General features: G+C 36.0%; 1 protein-coding gene and 1 long non-coding RNA gene across 2 annotated transcripts in view; one reads left to right on the forward strand and one right to left on the reverse strand.

Moving 5' to 3' along the window:
* The window catches only part of slc35f1 (solute carrier family 35 member F1), a 417452-nt gene that overhangs the window by 308194 nt on the left and 87763 nt on the right, over positions 1-21495 (forward strand). The window contains exon 5 of the mRNA XM_039747637.1: positions 2366-2522. Coding sequence (XP_039603571.1) covers positions 2366-2522 — 157 coding nt within the window. The remainder of the gene's footprint in view (positions 1-2365; positions 2523-21495) is intronic.
* The window catches only part of LOC120525394, a 176543-nt gene that overhangs the window by 140202 nt on the left and 14846 nt on the right, over positions 1-21495 (reverse strand). The gene's annotated exons all lie outside the window — the stretch shown is intronic.

Raw genomic sequence — 21495 nt, forward strand, 5'->3', positions numbered from 1 at the left:
ACTCCTTTTACTTTTACATTTAATTGTTGGCTTAGAATTTAAATTACTATGCATTTTTATTTTTACACTATTTGTTCCTCCATGTACAGTTCTAAACCTGGCCTGCCCTAAACTCCCTGCAAACCCCCCACAATTTAAACAATCCTCGACTAACCTACTCTTACGCCGCCCGAACTCATTGGTGCCCTTCCAGTTCAGATGTAAACCATCACGGTGGAACAGGTCCTGTCAGTTCCAAAAGGAGTCCCAATACCCCTTAAACCTATACCCTTCTAATCTGCACCAAGATTTGAGCAATGTGTTAAGCCTTTTAATCTACTCAGTCTTACCTGGATTGGGATGAGGCACTGGTTGAACTTCAGAGAAGACCACCTTTTCAGTTCTGTTCCTCTGCCTGGCACATAAATCTTTAAATTTGGGTTGCAGAACTAACAGACTACCCTTATGTATGTCATTTGTTCGAACATGGACAATGACAACTGAATCCACCCCCACCCTGGCCAAGAGCAAATCCACCCTTCCCGGGAGGTATCCCACCTGTACACCCAGAAGGCAACCCACAGTGTGAAACTCTGTCTCTGGAGCAAACCTGCGCTTCAATTCCCCTAATGATTAAAATCCCAACTATCACTGCCTCTGTCTTCCTGGGAACTGTTTAGACTTCAGCAGCAAATTATATGAGGGCAACAACACACTTTCAAGTGGATATTTTCAGGTATAGAACAATTGTATGCAAATTCTAGATGAGGGACCACATGGCAGTTCTAGTTCCTACCTTATATTCTAAATTCTGTGCATGATGGAAAGGACCCATCATAGTAATTCACATGCTTGGAATGATTGTGATTTCACAACCAAATAAAAAATGTAAAAACAAAATACAAATGTATAAAGTACATCTTCTTCTAAGAACTGAGCATACATCCAAGGCAGTGCTTGAAGTGGAATCAAATTGTTTTTGTTGCCATCTTGGTCATCCTCATGACAGGGTATTAATTTTACATAATATATAAGCCCCCACCTTGACATTAGTATACAGTATGATATCGAACCGGAGGAAGCCCACTTCAAACTGTAGCTGTAGGCTTCCATCCATCCATCATCCCAACTCTCTTGTCAAGGGTAAGATTGCAGGGCAGTTGAAAACATTATGTGTAAGATAGGAACGATTCCTGATCAGAGTGGTAGTCCATTGCAAAGTGAACACTCATCCACGTACAGGCTAGAGTCAATTTAGCAATGCCAGTCCAAGTTTAATCAGGTTGAGGTTTAGTAAGTTCAATTCTGTTGCATTAAAATATGCACAGTGATAGCACAGAGCTGTCAATTCTGCTTCCATGCGCCAGATTCTGCATGTGTTTTACATGTTGCAGTTTTTATTGAAAAAACTGTGCAGTGTAATTAGTTCACTTCTGATTTATTGTTATTTGTATAAAGCATAATAAAACTCTTATGTGGTCTTTTCACTACGCTACCACTTGGCATGATTTTCACTTTGCAGGTTATGTAAAATAACAACACAGAATGGAATGTGCGAAAAGTCGGCCATTTAGGAAAAAAATAATCATATGATTTGAGCGTGCATTTATCATTTTACATAAGCCATGGCAGAACATGAATGTGGCTTGGTGAAGTGGGAGGGGGTTAGAGTTGACATAACTTCACCTGGCTGTGAGCAGAGCAAACAGGAAATGTATTTTTTCCTCAAGAAAAGATTCTAAGATAAAATAAATATTTGTACATTTGCTATCACAAGGAGGCCTAATAATCATGGGATGTACGTTTTTTTGTTTAAAATCAAAACCTTTAAAGCTTCAAAATGGACATATTTGGAAAGTTGTAAGGCTTTTTCATTCACCTATGGACTCATGTACCCTTACGCAGCAATGTAAGGTGCAGTTTATTTTTTAATTTATAAAAAAAACTCTTCACTTTAGAACACAATTTTATGTGGTGAATTAATGTATACGTGTACCATGATTGTGAAGAAATTTGAAAAATACTTGTTTGTTTCTAGGATTGTCCTTTAAATTCTTTTAATATTTTTCTTTTGCACTTCTAAAAAAACAAGGTGGATGAAAAGTGGTGTTCAGTGTTATAGTGGACTGCTCTGCTACCTGAGAAATATAAGAACCTGGGTTCAAATCCCATTTCAACTCAAGGGTGTTTTCTTCAGTTTCCCTGATGTTCTCCCATATCTAAAAGGCTGTAAGCTGGCCCAGTTACATTACATCATCCATTGACCCTCTCTTAGAATAAGTGGGTCTTGAAAACAAATCACTTAATGATAACTATGGCAGAATTTGTGATTGATTTTATATGTTTATATCTGTATGTAATATTACAACTTTTTTTCTTAATACAGGAGAACACAAACTACTAGGAGATCTATTGGTGCTGGCAGGAGCCACACTCTATGGCATATCAAATGTCTGTGAGGAGTTCATTGTAAAAAATCTCAGTCGAGTGGAATTCTTAGGAATGATTGGACTCTTCGGCTCATTCTTCAGCGGAATTCAATTGTGAGTATTTTTATTACATACTGCAGCTATGGTGATGAATGATATTTAAATGAAAACTTCTGAAATCATATCTAATTACTGTAATGTAGTTAATACTTTACTCTTCACTAAATTAAGCATTGTTGCGCCATTATAGTATATGCAGCACTCAGCATTACCTAGTGATTAAGAGTTTGGACTTTACAACTTGAGATTGTGTGTTCAAATTCTGCTACTAATACTGTGTGACCATAAGCAAGTCACATCACCTGCCTGTGCTCCAAGTAGAAAAACAAAATAATTGTAACCATTTGTGTCTCATATGTTGTAAGTCGCCTTGGATAAAAGTGTCAAATAAGTAAATAATAATTATAAATATAGCTCAGGGTTCTTTTCAGGTGAGATAAATAATTCTCACTATGAACACATGTCAATCATTGTTAGTTACTAAGTTAAGACTAGGATTCTGGGATAGTAATTCCATAGTCTAGATGTAATATTTTATTTTTTCTAGTACACTCTGGACGAGAACAGGCCATTCTGCCTAACAAGCTCACCAGTCCTATCCAGTTACTTCTTCCAGGTCAAGTTTTGAACATCTCTGAAGTCTCATTGTCTACCACACTACTTGGTAGCTTATACCATGTCTCTACAGTTCTATGTGTGAAGGAAAACTTCCTAATGTTTGTGTGAAATTCATCCTTAACAAGTGTCCACCTGTTGATGAACTCATTTTAAAAGTAACAGTCTTGATCCACTGTATTAATTCCCTTCATAATTTCAAACACTTTAATCATGTCTCCTCTTAATCTCCTTTTGCTTAAACTGAAAGGGCTCAGCTCTTTTAATGTTTCTCATAATTCATTCCCTATAACCCTGGAAACAGACTGGTCACTCTTCTCTGGACCTTTTCTAGCACTACTATGTCCTTTTTTAGCCTAGAGACCCAAACTGCATGCAGTACTCCAGATGAGGCCTCACCAGTGCATTATAAAGCTTGAGCAGAACCTTCTTGGACTTGTACTCCACATATCAAGGTGCTATATAACCTGACATTCTTTTAGCCTTCTTAATGGCTTCTGAACACTGTCTGGAAAGTTGATAGTGTTTAATTGTGGTTTGTAAATCCTTCTCTTAAGGTGTATTTTCAATTTTCAGATCTGCTGACTGTGTTCAAACCATGCATTTTTACTTCCTACATGTAATACTTTACATTTGCTTGCAATATAATTTATCTGCCACAAATCTGTCCAAACCTGTATGCTGTCCAAGTCTCTGCATAATGATTCAGCAGATACCAGATTATCTGACAATCCACATAGCTTGGAGCCATCAGCAAGCTTAACCAGTTTGTTATTTATATTTCTATCCAAATTATTTATATATATTAAAAATAGAAGTGGCACAAGCACTGACCCTTGTGGAACACCACTCTTAATGTCAGCCGACTCTGAAAAGGTTCCTCACACCATACCCCTCTTGTATTTGAACCAATTTTGCATCCATCTACACACAACACCCTGAACTCCCTCCTCTGTTAATTTGACGCCCAACCTCTCATGTGGCACTAAATCAAATGCTTTCCAAAAGTCAAGATAAAGTGATGAGTGTAAGATTTTCATTAATATCAGCAGCATTATCATTTATTGTTCATTTTGGAGTTTTCCATGCTATGCAGATATACTTGTAGTGGACAGTAAGTTCTAACATGTGAATTATATGATATGAAAAATGCCACATTACACATGCCCAGTATTGCCCATAGTATGTCTATATTTGGTTGTACAGGGAGTGATTCCACAGTAAGAGAAAACAAAATTCAGCTTAAATGGATTTAAGGATAAACATCAATTGAAAAATATAAAACCATTAAATTTATGTTAATATATTAATATATATATTGGATTTATATCTTCTTATATAATACATAACCATGGATGTTCGTTTGTCTGTCCAGGATTTTAAATCACCTGTAGCTCGCAAACTGTTTCACCTATTGACTTGAAATTTAGTACACATATACTGTGTGACATCTACTATCCGCTTTCGGGTGATGACTTTTATTTCTCTTTTTATTTTTATTTTATTTTATTGTAGAATCAACTCTCAGCAGCGCACAGCAGGGCGGCCATGCAGAGCATGCGTATGGGCACCGTTCTCATCCCTACCACCTTCGCGGTCACTTCCCCTACCTCTTCATATCTTTAATCATTCTTGAGGCAGATTGAAGACTTAAGTGCCAGCATAAGTGAAAAATTAAAGAAAACATACTAAGTAATTGCAACACAAAAACTAACTTAATTAGTTTTAACACGAAAAGATGCTGACGAAGGAAGAGAAGCAGCGGGCCGCTAGGGTGGAGAAAAGAAGAGCTACTCAGGAAGCATCAAGGTATCAACCTCTGAGCAAACGAATGCTAAACGTACAGAGAAAGAGTATGAATGCTCAAGTCAAGTGTATTCACTGCACGTTATCGTGCAGTACGCCATTACTGGTTATATAATAATTACATTATATTTATGTTATACTAACTTATATTTTTAACCAATAAAATACTGTGCAACTTTATTTAAACAATGGGCTCTAGGCATGAATAACATGCACACCTTGTTTTTCAAGCTGCAGCACATCTATATGCTCGCATTAGGTGAGATTATTTGTCGGTATGGTCTAAGCTTCCACAGCTATGCCACTGTGTTGATGCAACTGTAACATCTTTACCTGTTAACTGATTGCATTTGGGAAATCGATCATTGAATGACAGATAATTTTTTACAACTTAATCCTGATAAAACAGAAATCTTATTAGTTGGTACCAAGTCTGTCCTCTCTACTCTTCGTGGGCTAAAAATAAACGTCAATGGGATCCTGGTTGAACCCTCACCATCAGTCCGTAATTTTGGTGTTATCTTTGATCAACTTTTTACTTTTCAACCACACATTTGCTCAGTAGTACAGACAGCTTTTCCTCATCTTCGTAACATTGCTCATCTGCATTCTTCCCTCAGTGTGAAGGATACTGAAACACTCATTCACGCTTTCATCACTACCCGTCTGCATTATTGCAATTCAGTGTTTTATGGCCTCCCAACTAAATATATCAATAGATTACAATATGTTCATAATTCTGCTGCTTGTCTACTTACACACACTAAAAGATCTGCTCGCATCGCTCCTGTCCTTTATGATTTGCATCGGTTACCAGTTTCTTCAAGAATCAAATATAAAATTATTCTTCTCACCTTTAAAGCACTTCATGGTTTAGACCCTAATCTGTCTGAGCTGCTGCTTCCTTACACTCCTGCCCGTGCATTAAGATCATCGAACGATAACTTACTCACTATACCTAAATACACGTTAGTAACTATGGGATGGCAGACCTTTCAGTGTGATAACCCCTAAAATTTGGAATGCTCTTCCTCTTTGCCTTTTTGCCTTTGCCTTTTGCCAAGGAAAAATCTATTATTCATTTCAAACTCCTGTTAAAACATATCTCTTCAATAAGTATTATTCAATTTCTTGTATGTAATTTCTATTGACTTGTTAATGTGTTTATTGAATTGTGAAGTGTCCTTCAGTATATGAAAGGCGCTACATAAATAAAACAGTATTATTATTATTATTATTATTATTATTATTATTATTATTATTATATCCATTTCCATAATGTGTGAACATGATTAATTTGTTAGACAGTCTTCCTTTCTATGGTGACCACATTCACTTTCTCTGTTTGTTGGGACTCAGCTGGCAGGGTAAATAAAAGTAATGTGTTAAAAAGACATGACGCATTATCAGTCAAAATCGCAACAAGAAGACTTTGCAGAAAGTCAGCGCTTTCAGACTCTGACCCATTGCCATCATTCCAAAACCTTACAAAGTCAAATGAAAATGCCTGTGATGACTCTAGATCCTTGGCCTCCTGTTTTTAGTCATTTTTGTGAGTATGACAAGGAGTCCATCTTAGGATGTTTATTTTCTATGGGTGCTACTATTTTACTGTTGCCTTTACTTGGAACTATATACATGTTATTATAGGTGTTTGTGCTGCTGATTACATTTCAGACATTTAGTCTGAAAGGGTTGAAAATATTTTGAGTCTTTTCCAAAGCAATTTTGCTTTTCATGGGTGCCACTTTGTTATATATTGTTGCTAAGATGGTGGCTAGCACAGGATGACCGCAGACTACAACTTGTGATGTCATTGAGTAAATTAGTATAAAGATCAGACTCATACATTTCCTGCATAATCCAAGATTGTGGATAAAAACTGAATCTGTTTTGTGTGTTTTGCTTAATTTTTGACATTTAAATAACAGACCTCAACATTTGGTTTTAATGAAGCATACTGATTTTTGTCTTTAGAGCTTAACTTGGCATAACTTGTGTAGTATGCGGCTGACCTTGGGACCTTTCTGCAATGTTCTTTCAAATTCTAATTAACATTTATTTGGTTCTTCTTACTTTCACTTGGTAACTGACCCATGGTTGTTAATTCATATACAAAGTATTTCCCATAACTTTTGTAGTTCACTTTTTTATCAAAGTTCTTCTTCTTCACCATTTTCTATTGTTTGCTTTCTGTCTTGCATCCTGTGAACTGTATTGGAAGTTTAGAGCATGAATGGATGATTTTTCATTATTTGACTGTACCTTGTAACTTATGGCTTTTATTTTAAATCAATTCAAAATGGTATTATTGTGTTCTGTTAAGATAGAACCGTTCTAACAGTGAATTGTGATCCATATTTAGGGGAGGGCTAGCATGATCACTCCAGTTCACCATATTACTTTTGAATTTTCTTTTTTCCTCTATCTTTTAACCTTTAAATTTCATTGATGGTGTTTAGATGTTTGATCCTACAACCTGAAATTATCCATGGCTCAAATCCTAACCCATTCACTCTCTGTGTGAAGTTTGCACATTTTGTCAATGATGTCACTGATTTTTTTATCTGGGTATTTTGGTTCCTTTCTAGCCCCAGATGCTCCTGGGAAAGTTTCCTGTACCCTGCATTAAAAGGATGACTTAAACTTTCCAGTTAATTATTGACAACAGTAGATTCTTTACAAAGTTATCCTTTGTCGATTGGCCCATTTAAACACACAGGAATTATCTCTTTGCATGTATTTAATTTTTGCAACATGTATGCCAAAGATAAATTGTGTTCAGTATCTCTATGTGCTTTATGTTTCAGCTTATCCAGTATGAGCTCATGCACTGTTTGTTTCCAGTTGCTATCAGGATCGACATATGCATGCACCAGATAAGCTTCACTCTGCTGAGGGTAGATTGTTCTAAGTGAGGTTTTAGGGACTATCATTACTTTTTTGCTATACATTGAACAAACTGATTTCATTAATCATGGCCTCACCTATTGTATCTCACCAGGTTAGTCATGCACACATTCTGTAACTCTCTTAGGCGCATTTAAATACAGGAAACCCTTTGCAAGAGAAGTCATGCTGATAGAGTGCGTCAGTTAAATGTCTGGAAAACGCACACAAAAAGTGCGTAAAGTAGTACTCTTTAACCTTTTATCATTGTAGTCAAAACGCATATCGTGTCTCCAAACCTTTCAAGAGTATTAGCAAATGAAAGGCCTTTTCACCACTGAAATGTCACCTAATCACATTTACTTATACTAGGCAAACTGAGATTTACCAATTGAAGAAAATGCATGTGAAAACTGGAGCGCCTGAAGAAAACATTTATGGACACAGAACAAACTAGGAAACTTCTCACAGGCAATGTTGGGGACAGAAGTCCAGCTCAAGTCTTTTGGGCATTACACCTGTTGCTCTGTCCAAGTATGGATGCTGTTAGGTCAAACACCATTTTCATTCCAGAAATAAACTGCTTGTATTCTTCATTAATATTTTTCTTAAATATTATATACATATGTCTGTGTCACTGTCCAGATTTAAGCAAATAAGAAAAACAAAGCAGTATTCTACGAGTTCTGAATTTCTAAGTTTTTTGATTTGTGCTGCAGGGAGTTGTTTTTCTCCACTTGTCTAGATGATCTTGACCCAGTTTCAAATTTCAGTCAAGTCTAAGGTTCAATGTAGCAGAATATACTGTGTATGTAGCTACCTCACAGATTGATAGCTGAGATGTGTGTCCAGTGAGGCAGATAAAATCACACCCTCCTTTCAAGTTGACATTTTCCAAGGCTTTTCCTTATGAATCAACGGCTGCAAAACACAATATGTTACACTTTCTAAAAATGACTATTAATCTCCCTGCTTGTGACCATGTGAAGGAGTGAGTAAGGCTCAATATTTGAACATTAGTTGCATTATGGCATTTTATTGCTTCACCAAAAGAAAAAATAACTGTATGTTGGATTCCTGCAGAAACCCTTACTGTTATTAGTACATCTTATCATATGCCACATTCATGTTCAATGTACTGTACCTGCCACAGGAGCACTAGCCCAGTGTCATAAAATGGTACCTCATAAATCAGTCAGTCAGTAGGTGAACTTTTAGTAGAATATTGGGATGATTCCATGTCAAATGAACCAATGGCTCACGCACTTGGGATTCTGGAAAAATTGCTCAGTGTACCCATGTTAGTCGGGAGACACCCTATACGTTTTTTGTATCTTTCCAAGATACAGCCAGTTTACTGGTGGGCGGATGCGAGGGGGGGACGATTTTATCTGGCCTCATTTTTTCATCAAATTTCCATAGCTCAAGAACTAAACCACCGAGCAGGCTCAGACTTCGTACACTGGTACATTAATTGGTATACTATGTGATGAAATTTAAACATTGGGTCCAGGTGACCCTGCATGGTCAAAGCAGCCCCTTGAAATTGACCAAAATTTAATTTGAGTTTTTAGCTTAGCTTAGCCTCAGAAACACATGTTTGTAACTAACACAGACTTTTGTTTTTTTTTCTTTATTCATATAATTATCTAGGCTTTCTGAAAAAGCAATAAACAGAAAAAGAAACCGCATTAGGGTTTGAACAGCAAACCTCTCAAATCCAAAAAATCATTTTGGATTTCATTTTTTGAGCACCCTAACAGGATATGGGAAATTGCAGATCATTTCTAAAATGTTTTTCATTTATTCTACATTGTTCCTTCTTTCAAAACATAAACCTTACATTTTTTATGCTACTCTTTCATGTTTATCTTCCATTCTAAACATAGGCGTAATGTACCATGGGTCAATAATAGTATTTAGGTTTCAATCAGTAAGTTAACAAAAAGGTCAAACTTTTTATCATATCAAATGACAATGTCCTGTCGCATGTTGCTGAACAGAGAATGTGATTCTCCATGGCCAAATGAGAAGTACTCATGAATACAACTGGATGGATCAGATGGGTCCCTCACATTAGACCAGTGTCCTATTGGAGGCTATGTTGGGTGCATGTATGATGAAAAATGTCGAATTGGTGTGATTTACAACAACAGTGAAGCAGAATCAGACATCCTGATATGTTTCATGCATCCATACTATCATGCAGTCTTTCCATTGGCCACCTAGAGACGATATTTGCTGGGTGCCATTACACTGTGTCATTGCTCTGCTTAGTACACCTACAATGGTCAGTGGGTGGATCTCAAAGACAAAGATGCCTTATAATTGAAACAGAAATGAAGTGTGTCACATTCCATTAATCCCATACCCAAATTAGTGATGAGGAACTTGATGATTATCATTACTGACAAACTGTGAATTTAAACCATGTTTAGAATGGAAAATAAAAATGAAAGATTCACATAAGAAAAGTAGGACATGTTGTCTGAGAAAGAAAGGACCATGTAGGATACAGGAAAATGATTTTTAAAATGTCTGGACATTGCCACAGTGCATTAAGATGGCTGCTGATTAAATCCTGATGCAGTTTCTTATTTCTTTATAACCTTTTAAAAAGCTCTGTGTAAGTATCTAAACATGGAAAAAAGATTCAGCAGCCGGTATCAGTCAGAATTTGTTTGTAGAGTCGAAACATGGCGCAGCCTATGACGCAAAATTATATTTTCCATTTTTGAAGATATGCTCTTACCAAGTGGTGTAATCTGGATGAAATATTTTGATTTTGTTATGTTCTAAACCTATAAAAGGTACCAGTATGCAAACTTTGAGTCTGCTAGGTCGTTTAGTTCTTGAGATATGGTCTTGTTAAATTGATGAAAAAATATAGCCGTGTCAAATTTGACACCCCTCTCCCCTCACAAAATCGTCTGTATCTGGGGAAGTATTGATCTTACATCAATGTCATTTTACAGGGTGTCTCCTGGGCACAATGGGTACACCTGGTATTTTTTTCAGAAATTTTGAGTCCGAAGAGCATAGGATTTCTGGAAAATCAGTTGATTTGACATGGAATGACCCATGGTGGTTGTCTTTTTTTGCCTAAATTGTAAAGAAATTATATTTTAAAATGGACAGCATTCAGTCAAGATGCTGAATTCTTCTTTTGAGTAGTATTGTTTTCAGGGCAGTGCTCAAGGGTAAAGAGGATCCTAGGAATAAAGAGCTTTTTTTAACTTAACCTTCAATATGACAGCCTTAACTGAAATGAACCTAATTGATTTCAATCAATAATAACCTTGTAAACTGTGAGAAAGGCTCTAGTTTATTCTATAATGCACAATATATTCATTTAATTTGCGTACTTCCAACCACTTATTCTATATTATGCTATACTGCATTATATTACTGTATTGTAAAGAATTTAGAACACAGTTATATACTGTAGCTTCATTCTATTTGTTTGCAATTATTAATGCAATTTTAATGTAAAAATGAAATCTTTCTGTCTATCTATCACACTTGGCCACCTAATTACCCATTGGCATAGTTCAAGTTAAGAATTTTTTTGTTAATTATAGATTGGTAACACTTTAGTTTAGGCAGTGCATATAGCAGTATGAAGTACTGTAAAGGTATGCAAAAATCGAGAGTCCAATTACTACATTTTGTTTATTTGGTGAAACGTAACATTTATAATTTGAAATTGACAAATCAGAAAGTGTACCATACTGCATAATATTAATAATAATTCTTTACATTTATATAGCATTTCTCTCACTACTCAAAGCACTTTACAAACTCTACACAAGGAAAACCCAGGATCCAAACCCACAACCTCCTTGCTGTGCGGCAGAGGTGCTACTGCTACACCACGTGCGTGGTGCTGCACTTGACAGTTAAAATTACAAATACAGAATTTCTGAAATTGAAAATCATCAACCACAAATTTGTAGCAAGCTCTACTTTCAAAGCAATCGATTCTTAATTTCATTGAGTTTTTAAAAATATTCAAACTTTTTTGAATATTTTCATCAAATGCAGTCTTCCTAATTTGTTCTTTGCTTTCACTGTAAATGGGTGATCGTTGGCCTCATAACAGCCATGAATTAATGTATCTTGCAGGATCACTGCGTCTGAGTGGAGGGTCAACCAATCACATAAAGAGAAGTGGGTAGACAATACTTGTCAGTAACAAGGCTCTCATTGGAGTAACAATTAGATTCATCTGTGAAACCAATGCCGTCTCAACAAACAAGGCCCGCTCATGCGTTACTTATTGGTCCTGTGACGTCACAATCGAGGTGCTATGTTTACAAACAGTGCCAGCTGAACTTTCCATCTAAGATCGTTGTTGAAGTTGTAAAGAAAGTTAATGGCGTTTTAGTTTTTGATATAAAGTTATTGCAATCGTAAAGGTTATAAGTTCAGATGTCTGTGGTGCAGTGCAAGGTAATATTTTGATGTGTTTTGTTTATTTTAATGGTGAACAACTGCACCGCGTGCCGGGTAACATCGATAATGCTGCAAATGGAGGTTAGGGCATGTAATGTCAAGAGCAGGCTTAGGAAAGGAATGTTTAGCTACAGTTGTGTAAAAATGTATATGAACAGTAAGCTGCAGGCATGGTGTTGTTTAGTGTTGCAAATATGTGAATTTAACTAGAATGGGAATTGAGTTGCAAACCACAAGAAGGATGACTGACTAATGAAACAATGGTAGCACTGAAACACACAGTATTAACATTTATTGACTTAATTCCATATTTGCTTGAAAATTTGAACTTGAACTATGTTTTGATGGGAAAATTCCAAACTGACTCTTTGGAAGCTCGCTTTGGTAAATATCATCAATTATCACATCTCCGTACAAGAGATTCAGGAGTCTGAAAAAAAATTGAAACTCATTAGTTTATTGCATGTTGTGTCTGTTTCTAAAGGTCAAGTGTCATTATTAGACTTCATTTCCCAATGTACTGAAACAACTGATAGTTCAAATGATGACAATGTTGAGGTTCTTAATTCGGATTTGGCTACTGTTATCTCTAAATGTGATGATTTAATGTTAACTGAGGCACAGTCAAAATCAGTTATATTTGTTGCTGGTTATGTAGGGTTTAAAATGACTACAGGCGCAGTTCAGTGTGACATGTGCAGAAATGAGCTAGTCATGGATAAGTCATTGCATTTACAATTTTCACAGGAATATAATTACCTGCTTGACTCAGACAGGGTGGTCTGAAATGGCCCTCAGATTTGTTGGTTGAATGTGTTACACAAATGTTTTTGATTTTCCAGTCAATTGTTACTAATGCTGAATATGAGTCAAATTTTTTATTGTTAAAAAATCAAAAATCTGCATTAATCTCACTGTTTAACGAACGCCTGAACAGATGTGGACTGCAAGTTGGTAATTGTGTTTGTGGGAAGAGTATCTGAGACTTACTGAAGTTGTCCATGTCTACAGTGGCCAACATCTGTTTAAATAATTATTGCAAGCGCGCTGCAGATAAACGTGGTACTTTTAAGTAAAAAGCTAACCCCAAACATAAACTGGCTACACTGACAAAAAAGAGGTAACTTAATAAGCCAGTTCTTTGATATAACGTTCTGCTTTCGTACAGATTAATATCAGCACATTTGTTAATTTTGCTTATTTTATGATGGTATGAAAAAAATTATTGTTTATCATTAGTCATTCCAAAATAATGGCTGTTTGTATTTTATCTGGGGTTGCTTGTTATTTTTTAGATTTAACTGCATTAAAAAAGTGTTAAATGCAGCTTTTCTTGTGATTATTAATGGGTAAATCTGCATTATTTTTCACGTTACTTCTTTTTAATCCAGGAATATGTGATTTCCTGAGATGCATGTAAATATTCATTTTTCATATGGTGCCAACCACTCGTTGCTGTGATTTTCTAGTTTTTTTTCTTACTTTATCATAGTCATTTTCATATATGAACATTTAGTATTGCATTGTTTTATTCAATACAGTATTCAGTGTTACTCGTTGGTTAATCTCATGTTTAAGGCATTAACTCCATTAATGTTGAGTTGCTGATATCTATATAATAGTCGCTGTTAAGTACAGAATGTCAAATATGTAATTTAAACGTTATGTGTGACATTTTATATAAAAATAAATAAAATGCATAACGCAACTGACTTGCCTTTGTTATTTCACGCATTGCACTAATTAATTTTACACGGGAATAATTTATTTACACGCGTACAACGCGACAGGTTTTCTATATGCGTCTGTTGCTGCTGTAGCACCTCGATTGTGACGTCACCACAGGCATGAGCGGGCCTTGTTTTTTGAGACAGCATTGGTGAAACCCACGTTCGCACTCACTTGATGAAACTGGAATACATTTAAGACTCAACACACAATTGATTATAGAATCATTTAATATGTGGTCAATGCCAAGGCCCGTTATGCGGCTGAAGTGCCGGTACACTGTACTGACGCATACTGTCACAAAACAAAACACTGAGTTTAGGTATTGCAAAAATGCCTCTTATTCATTTACTGTTATGTAAAAAGACCTCTTGATACTGTATATTTGATCTGTGTTGCGGTTATGGTTACTGAAATTTCTGAATTGTTTTCATTCTGTTTAAATTATTTACTGTTTTGACAGTGGCGTCTTAGACTGTAATTTATCATAGGTGCTGCCGTTTTGAGGTTGTTTATAGCGACCGCATCCATTGAAGGTAATGTGCTCTTGCACCATTTAATGAAGCAAATACAACATAGTTCAAAATAACCTTATTTAGCTGGAAATCAAAACAGTTGCATGATAATGTAGCAGTCATCTTGAATCCTTGTAGCAATTTAGATGACCTCCTCAGTAATAGAAAACCAAAAAGAAATAAAAAATAACATTAGGCACTAAAATGGCACAAAAAGTGCTCAAACAGCAGGTACACGTAACATCCACTTTGTCCGGTTCGTGTTTACGTAGACTAGAGCTGATTCCAACTCACACCTATACACACCTCCTTCACTCACACTTAGGCACCCCATATTTCACCTACCACACTTGACTGTGGGATGAAATTAACATGAGAAGATGGAGGAAACCCCACACGGACGCAAGGAAAACGCCTAAACCTCCTGCAGTGTGCAACCAGGTTGGATTTAGAACCCATTTTCTTAAAGCTGTGAGGCAGCAGCACAAACCACAGTGTCAACATGGAATCCAGGTGGAAATACAGTGCAACCTCGGTTTGCGAGCATAATTCGTTCCAGAAATGTGCTTGCAATCCAAAGCACTTGTATATCAAAGCAAATTTCCCCATAAGAAATAATGGAAACTCAGATGATTCGTCCCACAACCCAAAACTATTCATATAAAAATGATTAATACAAAATATAAAGTAAAAAATACATAAAACAAATTAACCTGCACTTTACCTTTTAAAAAATATTATGGCTGGTGTGAGTGAGTTTCTAAACTCATGTGGGATTCCACCCAACGGGACGACAGTCGGAAGAGTGTCCCAAAGCAATCGCAGTCTCCCAGCGCTGTAGCAGTTCGCTGTATAAGCGCATCCAAAAAGATCGCAGACATGCTATAAGCGCCTGCCATCAATGGGTGATACAAGGAACATTATAAAGATTCCGCTACAATAAATAACAGTGCTGTTGCTGTTTCAAGCTGAATAAGGCTGGTGGTGTTAAAGTACTGAGACTCAGCTTGCGCTTTTTGGGGTGCAAGATGGGGACTCGCACTTCACAGCGCGCACACACACAGTAAACAGATGCTGCAGTAAACAGTATACGCTGGTACGGATGTTGACTATGAGTGAGGCATACAGGCTCAGACGGAGAATAGGAGACGATTGCCAGAGAGAGGGGGGAGAGAGAGAGAAGCGGGTGAGCAAGAGAGATAAGGAGAGAGAGAGAGACGCGGGCGAGCAAGAGAGATAAGGAGAGAGAGATGCACGGGAGAGAGATAAGGAGAGAGACAGCGCTGTGAGAGAGAGAGAGAGAGAAGAACCATCAGCTCAGTTGTGATCACATGACGCTCAGCAGACAAATTGTATCCATACTACTCATATTGCAAGACATCGCTCGTTTATCAAGTCAATATTTATTTAAAAATTTTGCTCGTCTTGCAAAACACTCGTAAACCAAGTTACTCGAGTTAACCGAGGTTCCACTTGTATGTCAATTGAAAGATTTACACATAATTGGTAAACGTGAAGTACTTGCGTATGGCCTTACCATACCAAATCATACCGTGTATCTTGTGTATCATTTGTATCTGATTGAGGAAAATCAGTATTTTGCATGATTGTTCAGTAAACTAAGACCCCATTTCAAAAATCCATGACATATTTATTTACTTTACTTTTCAACAAATTATCCCTCACTGTTACAATAGAGATGTTTCCACCAAGTAAATAGGGAAGCCAACAAGCAGGAAAGAAGTGTAAACTATACACTGCACCACTGTACCATGACTAAAAACAGAACACAAAGATTCTTGCTCTTGTTGAGGTTTTTTTTAAAAGATTGTTCTGCTTTCGCCAGTATGCATTAAGTTACATAATGCACCATGGGAAGATTATGGCTGCCCCTTTTTATGTATCTGTAGTTAATTTACAAATCTGTGGTTGGGGTCCTGCGATTGACTGGAGCCCTATTCAGGATTGGTTTCCTGTTGGGATAGGCACTAGCCCCCCGAATACCATATAATGGATTAAGAGCACTGAGGAATGCTACAGTATTTCATATCTATTCTCTAACTAGTCTTACACCTTTTAAATACGTTTTGTCATTGTGATTTTTGTATGATTTTTTTCCAAGATTTAAATGTCTGCAAAGTTAAGTCTTATTACTGCACAGTGCTTTTTAGTTTAATAAATGAATTTAATTTGTCTCAGTTTAATGTCCTTGTCATTTAACTGGTGGAAGCTTACAGAAGTCTTTTGCATGAATTATATCTGCATTTTTAAAGATGAGCACTCATTAATTTACTTTATCTGTCTTGTGGTATGTAGATGAGATCAGAATCAGTCAATGCAGGCCTGCACATACCTTACTTAAGCATTTTATGTTTGGGTTATAAAGTGCTTAATATGCAAGTATAATATTGATTGGGATTTAAAATATACAGATTACACCACCAGTAGTGGTATATGAAGATACTGCCACATTTGCTGTTTGCAATTCAAATTCAAACTAGAAATAATAATATCAAATGTTTTATTATACATTTTATCTTACCCATGTCTGTAATTTGTAACCTTACCCAGTGGCCATGAACTCAGCTGCACGCCTGGCAGTGTGTAAACACTTTCCGCTGAGAGCAAGAGGCGGAGATTGGATGTGAACTTAATTCAAAGCATATTTCATACAATGCAGTACAGTGGAGTACAGACAGGCAAAGTGACTTGTTTATATTTGCAGGCTAAGGCTTAGTCCACACTAACACAAGTAAATTTGAAAAGGCCAGGCCACGAGAGATTCACAAAAAATGTAAGAGGCTGAGTGAGAGAACGCTCAGTCAACAGAAAGCACAACACCTGCAGTGTTTAGAGCTATTCCTGCACTCCTTTTCTCCTTTGCTCACCACGTAAAAGGAGATGCTTCTGTGGGCATTTGAAATCCAGATGGCAAAGGTTTGTGGCTGTTCACTGGCAGTTACCACAGTCCAAATGTCAGGCCTGAAATGGACTGTGGCGTGTGCAATGCGCTCCACAGCACAATACAAGGCTTAAAAGAATCAAAACTTCTAGTTTAGTCCAGGATGGGCATGAAATGAGCAATTCATTCTTGAAAACCCACCAGTGTTTCTGAATTAAAGCATTTTTTCACAGAAGAGTCATTTAAAAAGGTCTTCCCACAACAGGAACTTAGTCAAGCTAAGTAAATTGCTCAGGGCTACACTGTGAGCTGCAGGTGGGAATTGAATTGGCAACCTTAAAAGTCCAATGTCTTAACCACAGCACCACGCTGGGTATGTCTTTCTATGCAGACAGCTGCGATTATATAGTACAGGTAAATAAAATGTTAAATTGTAGAGCGCATATACTGAGAGCATTAGAACAATTGTGACAATGACAGACCATTCATCCCAACAAGTTTGCCAATCCCATTCACATAATATAGAGTGGAGATTTAAGGTCCCTAAAGTCCTACTTACTATCACACTATTTCATATTTTATTCCATGTTTCTATAATTCTCTCCTGTGACCCTGCACAGGATTAAATGGCTTTAGATAATGGTATGGTATGGATTCTGTGGTCGCTTGTGTGAAGAAAAACTCTGGAAGAATTGTGGAAAATTAATTCTGGAGTAACAGCATGGAGTCACTTTTCAAATTTCCTTCATAATTTTGAACTTGTGTTTGCTGGCAATGAAAAGGTTCAAATACTTCAGTCTTTCCAGGAAGTTGTATGCAGTAGCCATATAATGCAATTTGGAGGCCTCATCTGAAATATTGTGTACAGTTTTGGAGTCTGACATTCAAGACGGACATCCTAGCACTAGACAAAACCATTCATCCATGTTGTAGCCTGCATATCCAGTTCACAGTCACAGGAAAGCTCGACCACATTGTGGTCAAGGCATAAATCAACCATCATGGGCCACTTGACAACAGAATATATTCACACACAGACACTCCAGACAAAATTAGTTCTCAGTTAGGCTAACATGTACATCTTTGTCATGTGGAAAGAAAAGCAGAGTAACCCAAGAAAGTCCATGTGGACAAAGAGCGAATGCTTAGTGTTCACAAAGGTAGGGCAAACTCCTAGGGTTCAAGGCCAGGACTCTGTAGCTTTGAGCAGTAAGGACAAATCAAAGGAGTTGAATATTTCTTTGTGGAAGTAGACATTAATAAATGACATCACAGAAGTGTATTAAATTAAGAAGTAATGTTATTTGTGGTTATATTACAAATAACACAAAAGCACAGATCGAACCTGGTTATTGATTTTCCCTGCCTTCAGACATTATTCATTTTATATTGCTCCCTTCATGATGAATCTATAACAACAGCAATTTATATGTATTCACATTACACTGTCTTACAAAGGCACTGTACATATTTAGAGCACAGGAAGGTGAGATTTTCTCAGGGACATTGAAAAAAAGTCAAGGGTGAAAACTGAACCAACAGACCAACATTTTCCAGCCTCTTAGCAATTAGGTCATGCTTACATTGTTGACTGAATTGTACATACGTCATTTCAATGAAAACATTATTAAGAAATGTTTTGCTTTCAAAATTCTTTTGTTCACTTATTTTTGAAAAAAACTGAGCACAGGTATTTTAAGTCACTACCCAAAGAAGATTTTCATTCTCATAGTACTGTTTTTTCTTCTCAGATTATGCTGCAGTGTATTGTAGACTCAAATTAAAATTCTTTACATGCATGTATTTTTAGCCACTTGCATTGTTTCTCCAAACTGGATATTGATAGAAAACAATAAAAATGTGGTTGAGTTCATATTTTATTGCTTTACAAATGCCATCTACCACAAAGTCAGAAAGCAAAAAAATTTTAAAAATTTAAATATGAGTGAGGAGGACTGTTTCAATTGTTGTTAGTTTGAATTATGTAGTTGAATACAAAGTGTCATTATAAAGTATACAAAACATTGTAGATGTTTGCATATATGACATTCAGCATTACATCTTAATCAGGTCACATACTTGAAAACTACAGAAGGTTGGTACTGTCCTAATTATTAGGTGTGCTAACTTTAGGTAAAGTGTTATCTTTTAGATAGCAGGAGACCTGGCATCTTGCTTCAGTAATGATTAGCCTCTAACTAAATCATAAAGATGACTCACATGAGTATTCTTTTAAGCAAGAACATAATACTGTCTTCCATTCTTCGTGGAATCCTTCTGTTTTTATCTTAACTTAAGGCAGATGAAAATTGTCATATTTTGCCTGCCCAATATATTCTACAAAGATATGCATCGGAATCGTATAACATAAAAAGAAAACGTAGCATATAAATCTTTTCATTAAATGAATGTCTATATTTTGCTTTAAACAAATGAGTCCTGGAGGATAAAAAGATGCAATGTCTTAGGTTGCTGTTAAGGACTGTTAAATCTTCATCAGTTTTGAAACAGAACATGAGTGTAATGCTTTAATTAAGCAACAATATTTTGTTAACAATCAGTCTTAAATGACGTAAATCAATAATTATCTTAAATGTTATACTTAACAATTCACTATACTATAATAATTTTTATCACTCTTTAATTTAATATTGTTTTTTATCAGTATGATGCTGCTGGAGTATGTGAATTTCCCCTTGGGATTAATAAAGTATCTATCTATCTATCTATCTATCTATCTATCTATCTATCTATCTATCTATCTATCTATCTATCTATCTATCTATCTATCTATTATATAGTTCCCTTCATCTATCTATCTATCTATTATATAGTTCCTTTTATCTATCTATCTATCTATCTAATATTACCCTTCACCACATCCAAAAACAATTAAAAATTTTGCTTTATAAAGAATTCTTAAAAATCTTAATGCTAATTTCAGTATTCAAAAAACACTAGATAAATACTTAAACCCAATTTACTCAAAAAGCTAAATACAAAAATGAGCTCAATATACTACAGTATATTTATAAGTGACAATACAGTATGTGGTATGTGTTGTGTGGTGTGTTGGACAAAACATTTGTGGAACTACAGATGACTATAGTTTTAAATGGTGCTGATGTCCTTAACATTTGTAGTGTGTTGAATTATAGCAACCTGTTTTGTCATAGAGGGTTAAGAGTGCATAAATACTGTACATAGAGAAGAATAATATATAATATATACAGATTTTATTTTTTTCTCCAGCTTTTGGAGTTTTTTTTGTTTTTTCTGTCCACCCTGGCCATCGGACCTTACTCTTATTCTATGTTAATTAATGTTTACTTATGTTTATCTTTTATTGTGTCTTCTATTTCTCTATTCATTTTGTAAAGCACTTTGAGCTACATTTTTTTGTATGAATATGTGCTATATAAATAAATGTTGATTGATTGATTGATATATATATATATATATATATATATATATATACTATCAATCCCCCACGGCTTCGCCTGCGTATTAGTGAAACAGGACAGTGAGGAGAGCCTCTCCCAGCTCTCTTCTCTTGACGTCACTCTTCCCCCTCTGTCTTGGATTACCGTGAACATATCGCTCCTGCAAGCGAACTATGATATTTAGCATGCTAAGAAAGTCACAAAATTAACGGAATGTTCAACCAAATTATAGAAAAAAGCCCGCTCTAAATCCATTAAGTAATTCTCTTGTGAAAAGTGGACAGACATACAAACAGGAAAATTTTAAAACCATTTCTTAGCGAGCCCCTATGGGCCAAGGGTAACCTACATTCCAAATTTCAAGTCCCAAGTCCTCATGGTTCAGGAGGTTCGTGATGAGTGAGTCAGTAGTATTTGGCTTTTATATATATAGACTAGCAAAATACCCGTTCTTTGCAGCAGAGAAGTAGTGTGTTAAAGAAGTTATGAAAAAAAAAGGAAACATTTTAAAAATAACGTAACATGATCGTCAATGTAATTTTTTTATCACTGTTATGAGTGTTGCTGTCATCAAGGATTTGATTATCATTATTTCTTTCAATCAGGTTCATATTTGGAGGACGTGTTGTGTTCAAGTTACATTACGTGTTCGTCAACCGTTTCATTCATCGAAG

The sequence above is a fragment of the Polypterus senegalus genome, chromosome 3, assembly GCF_016835505.1.
Source record: "Polypterus senegalus isolate Bchr_013 chromosome 3, ASM1683550v1, whole genome shotgun sequence".
Classification (NCBI taxonomy): domain Eukaryota; kingdom Metazoa; phylum Chordata; class Cladistia; order Polypteriformes; family Polypteridae; genus Polypterus; species Polypterus senegalus.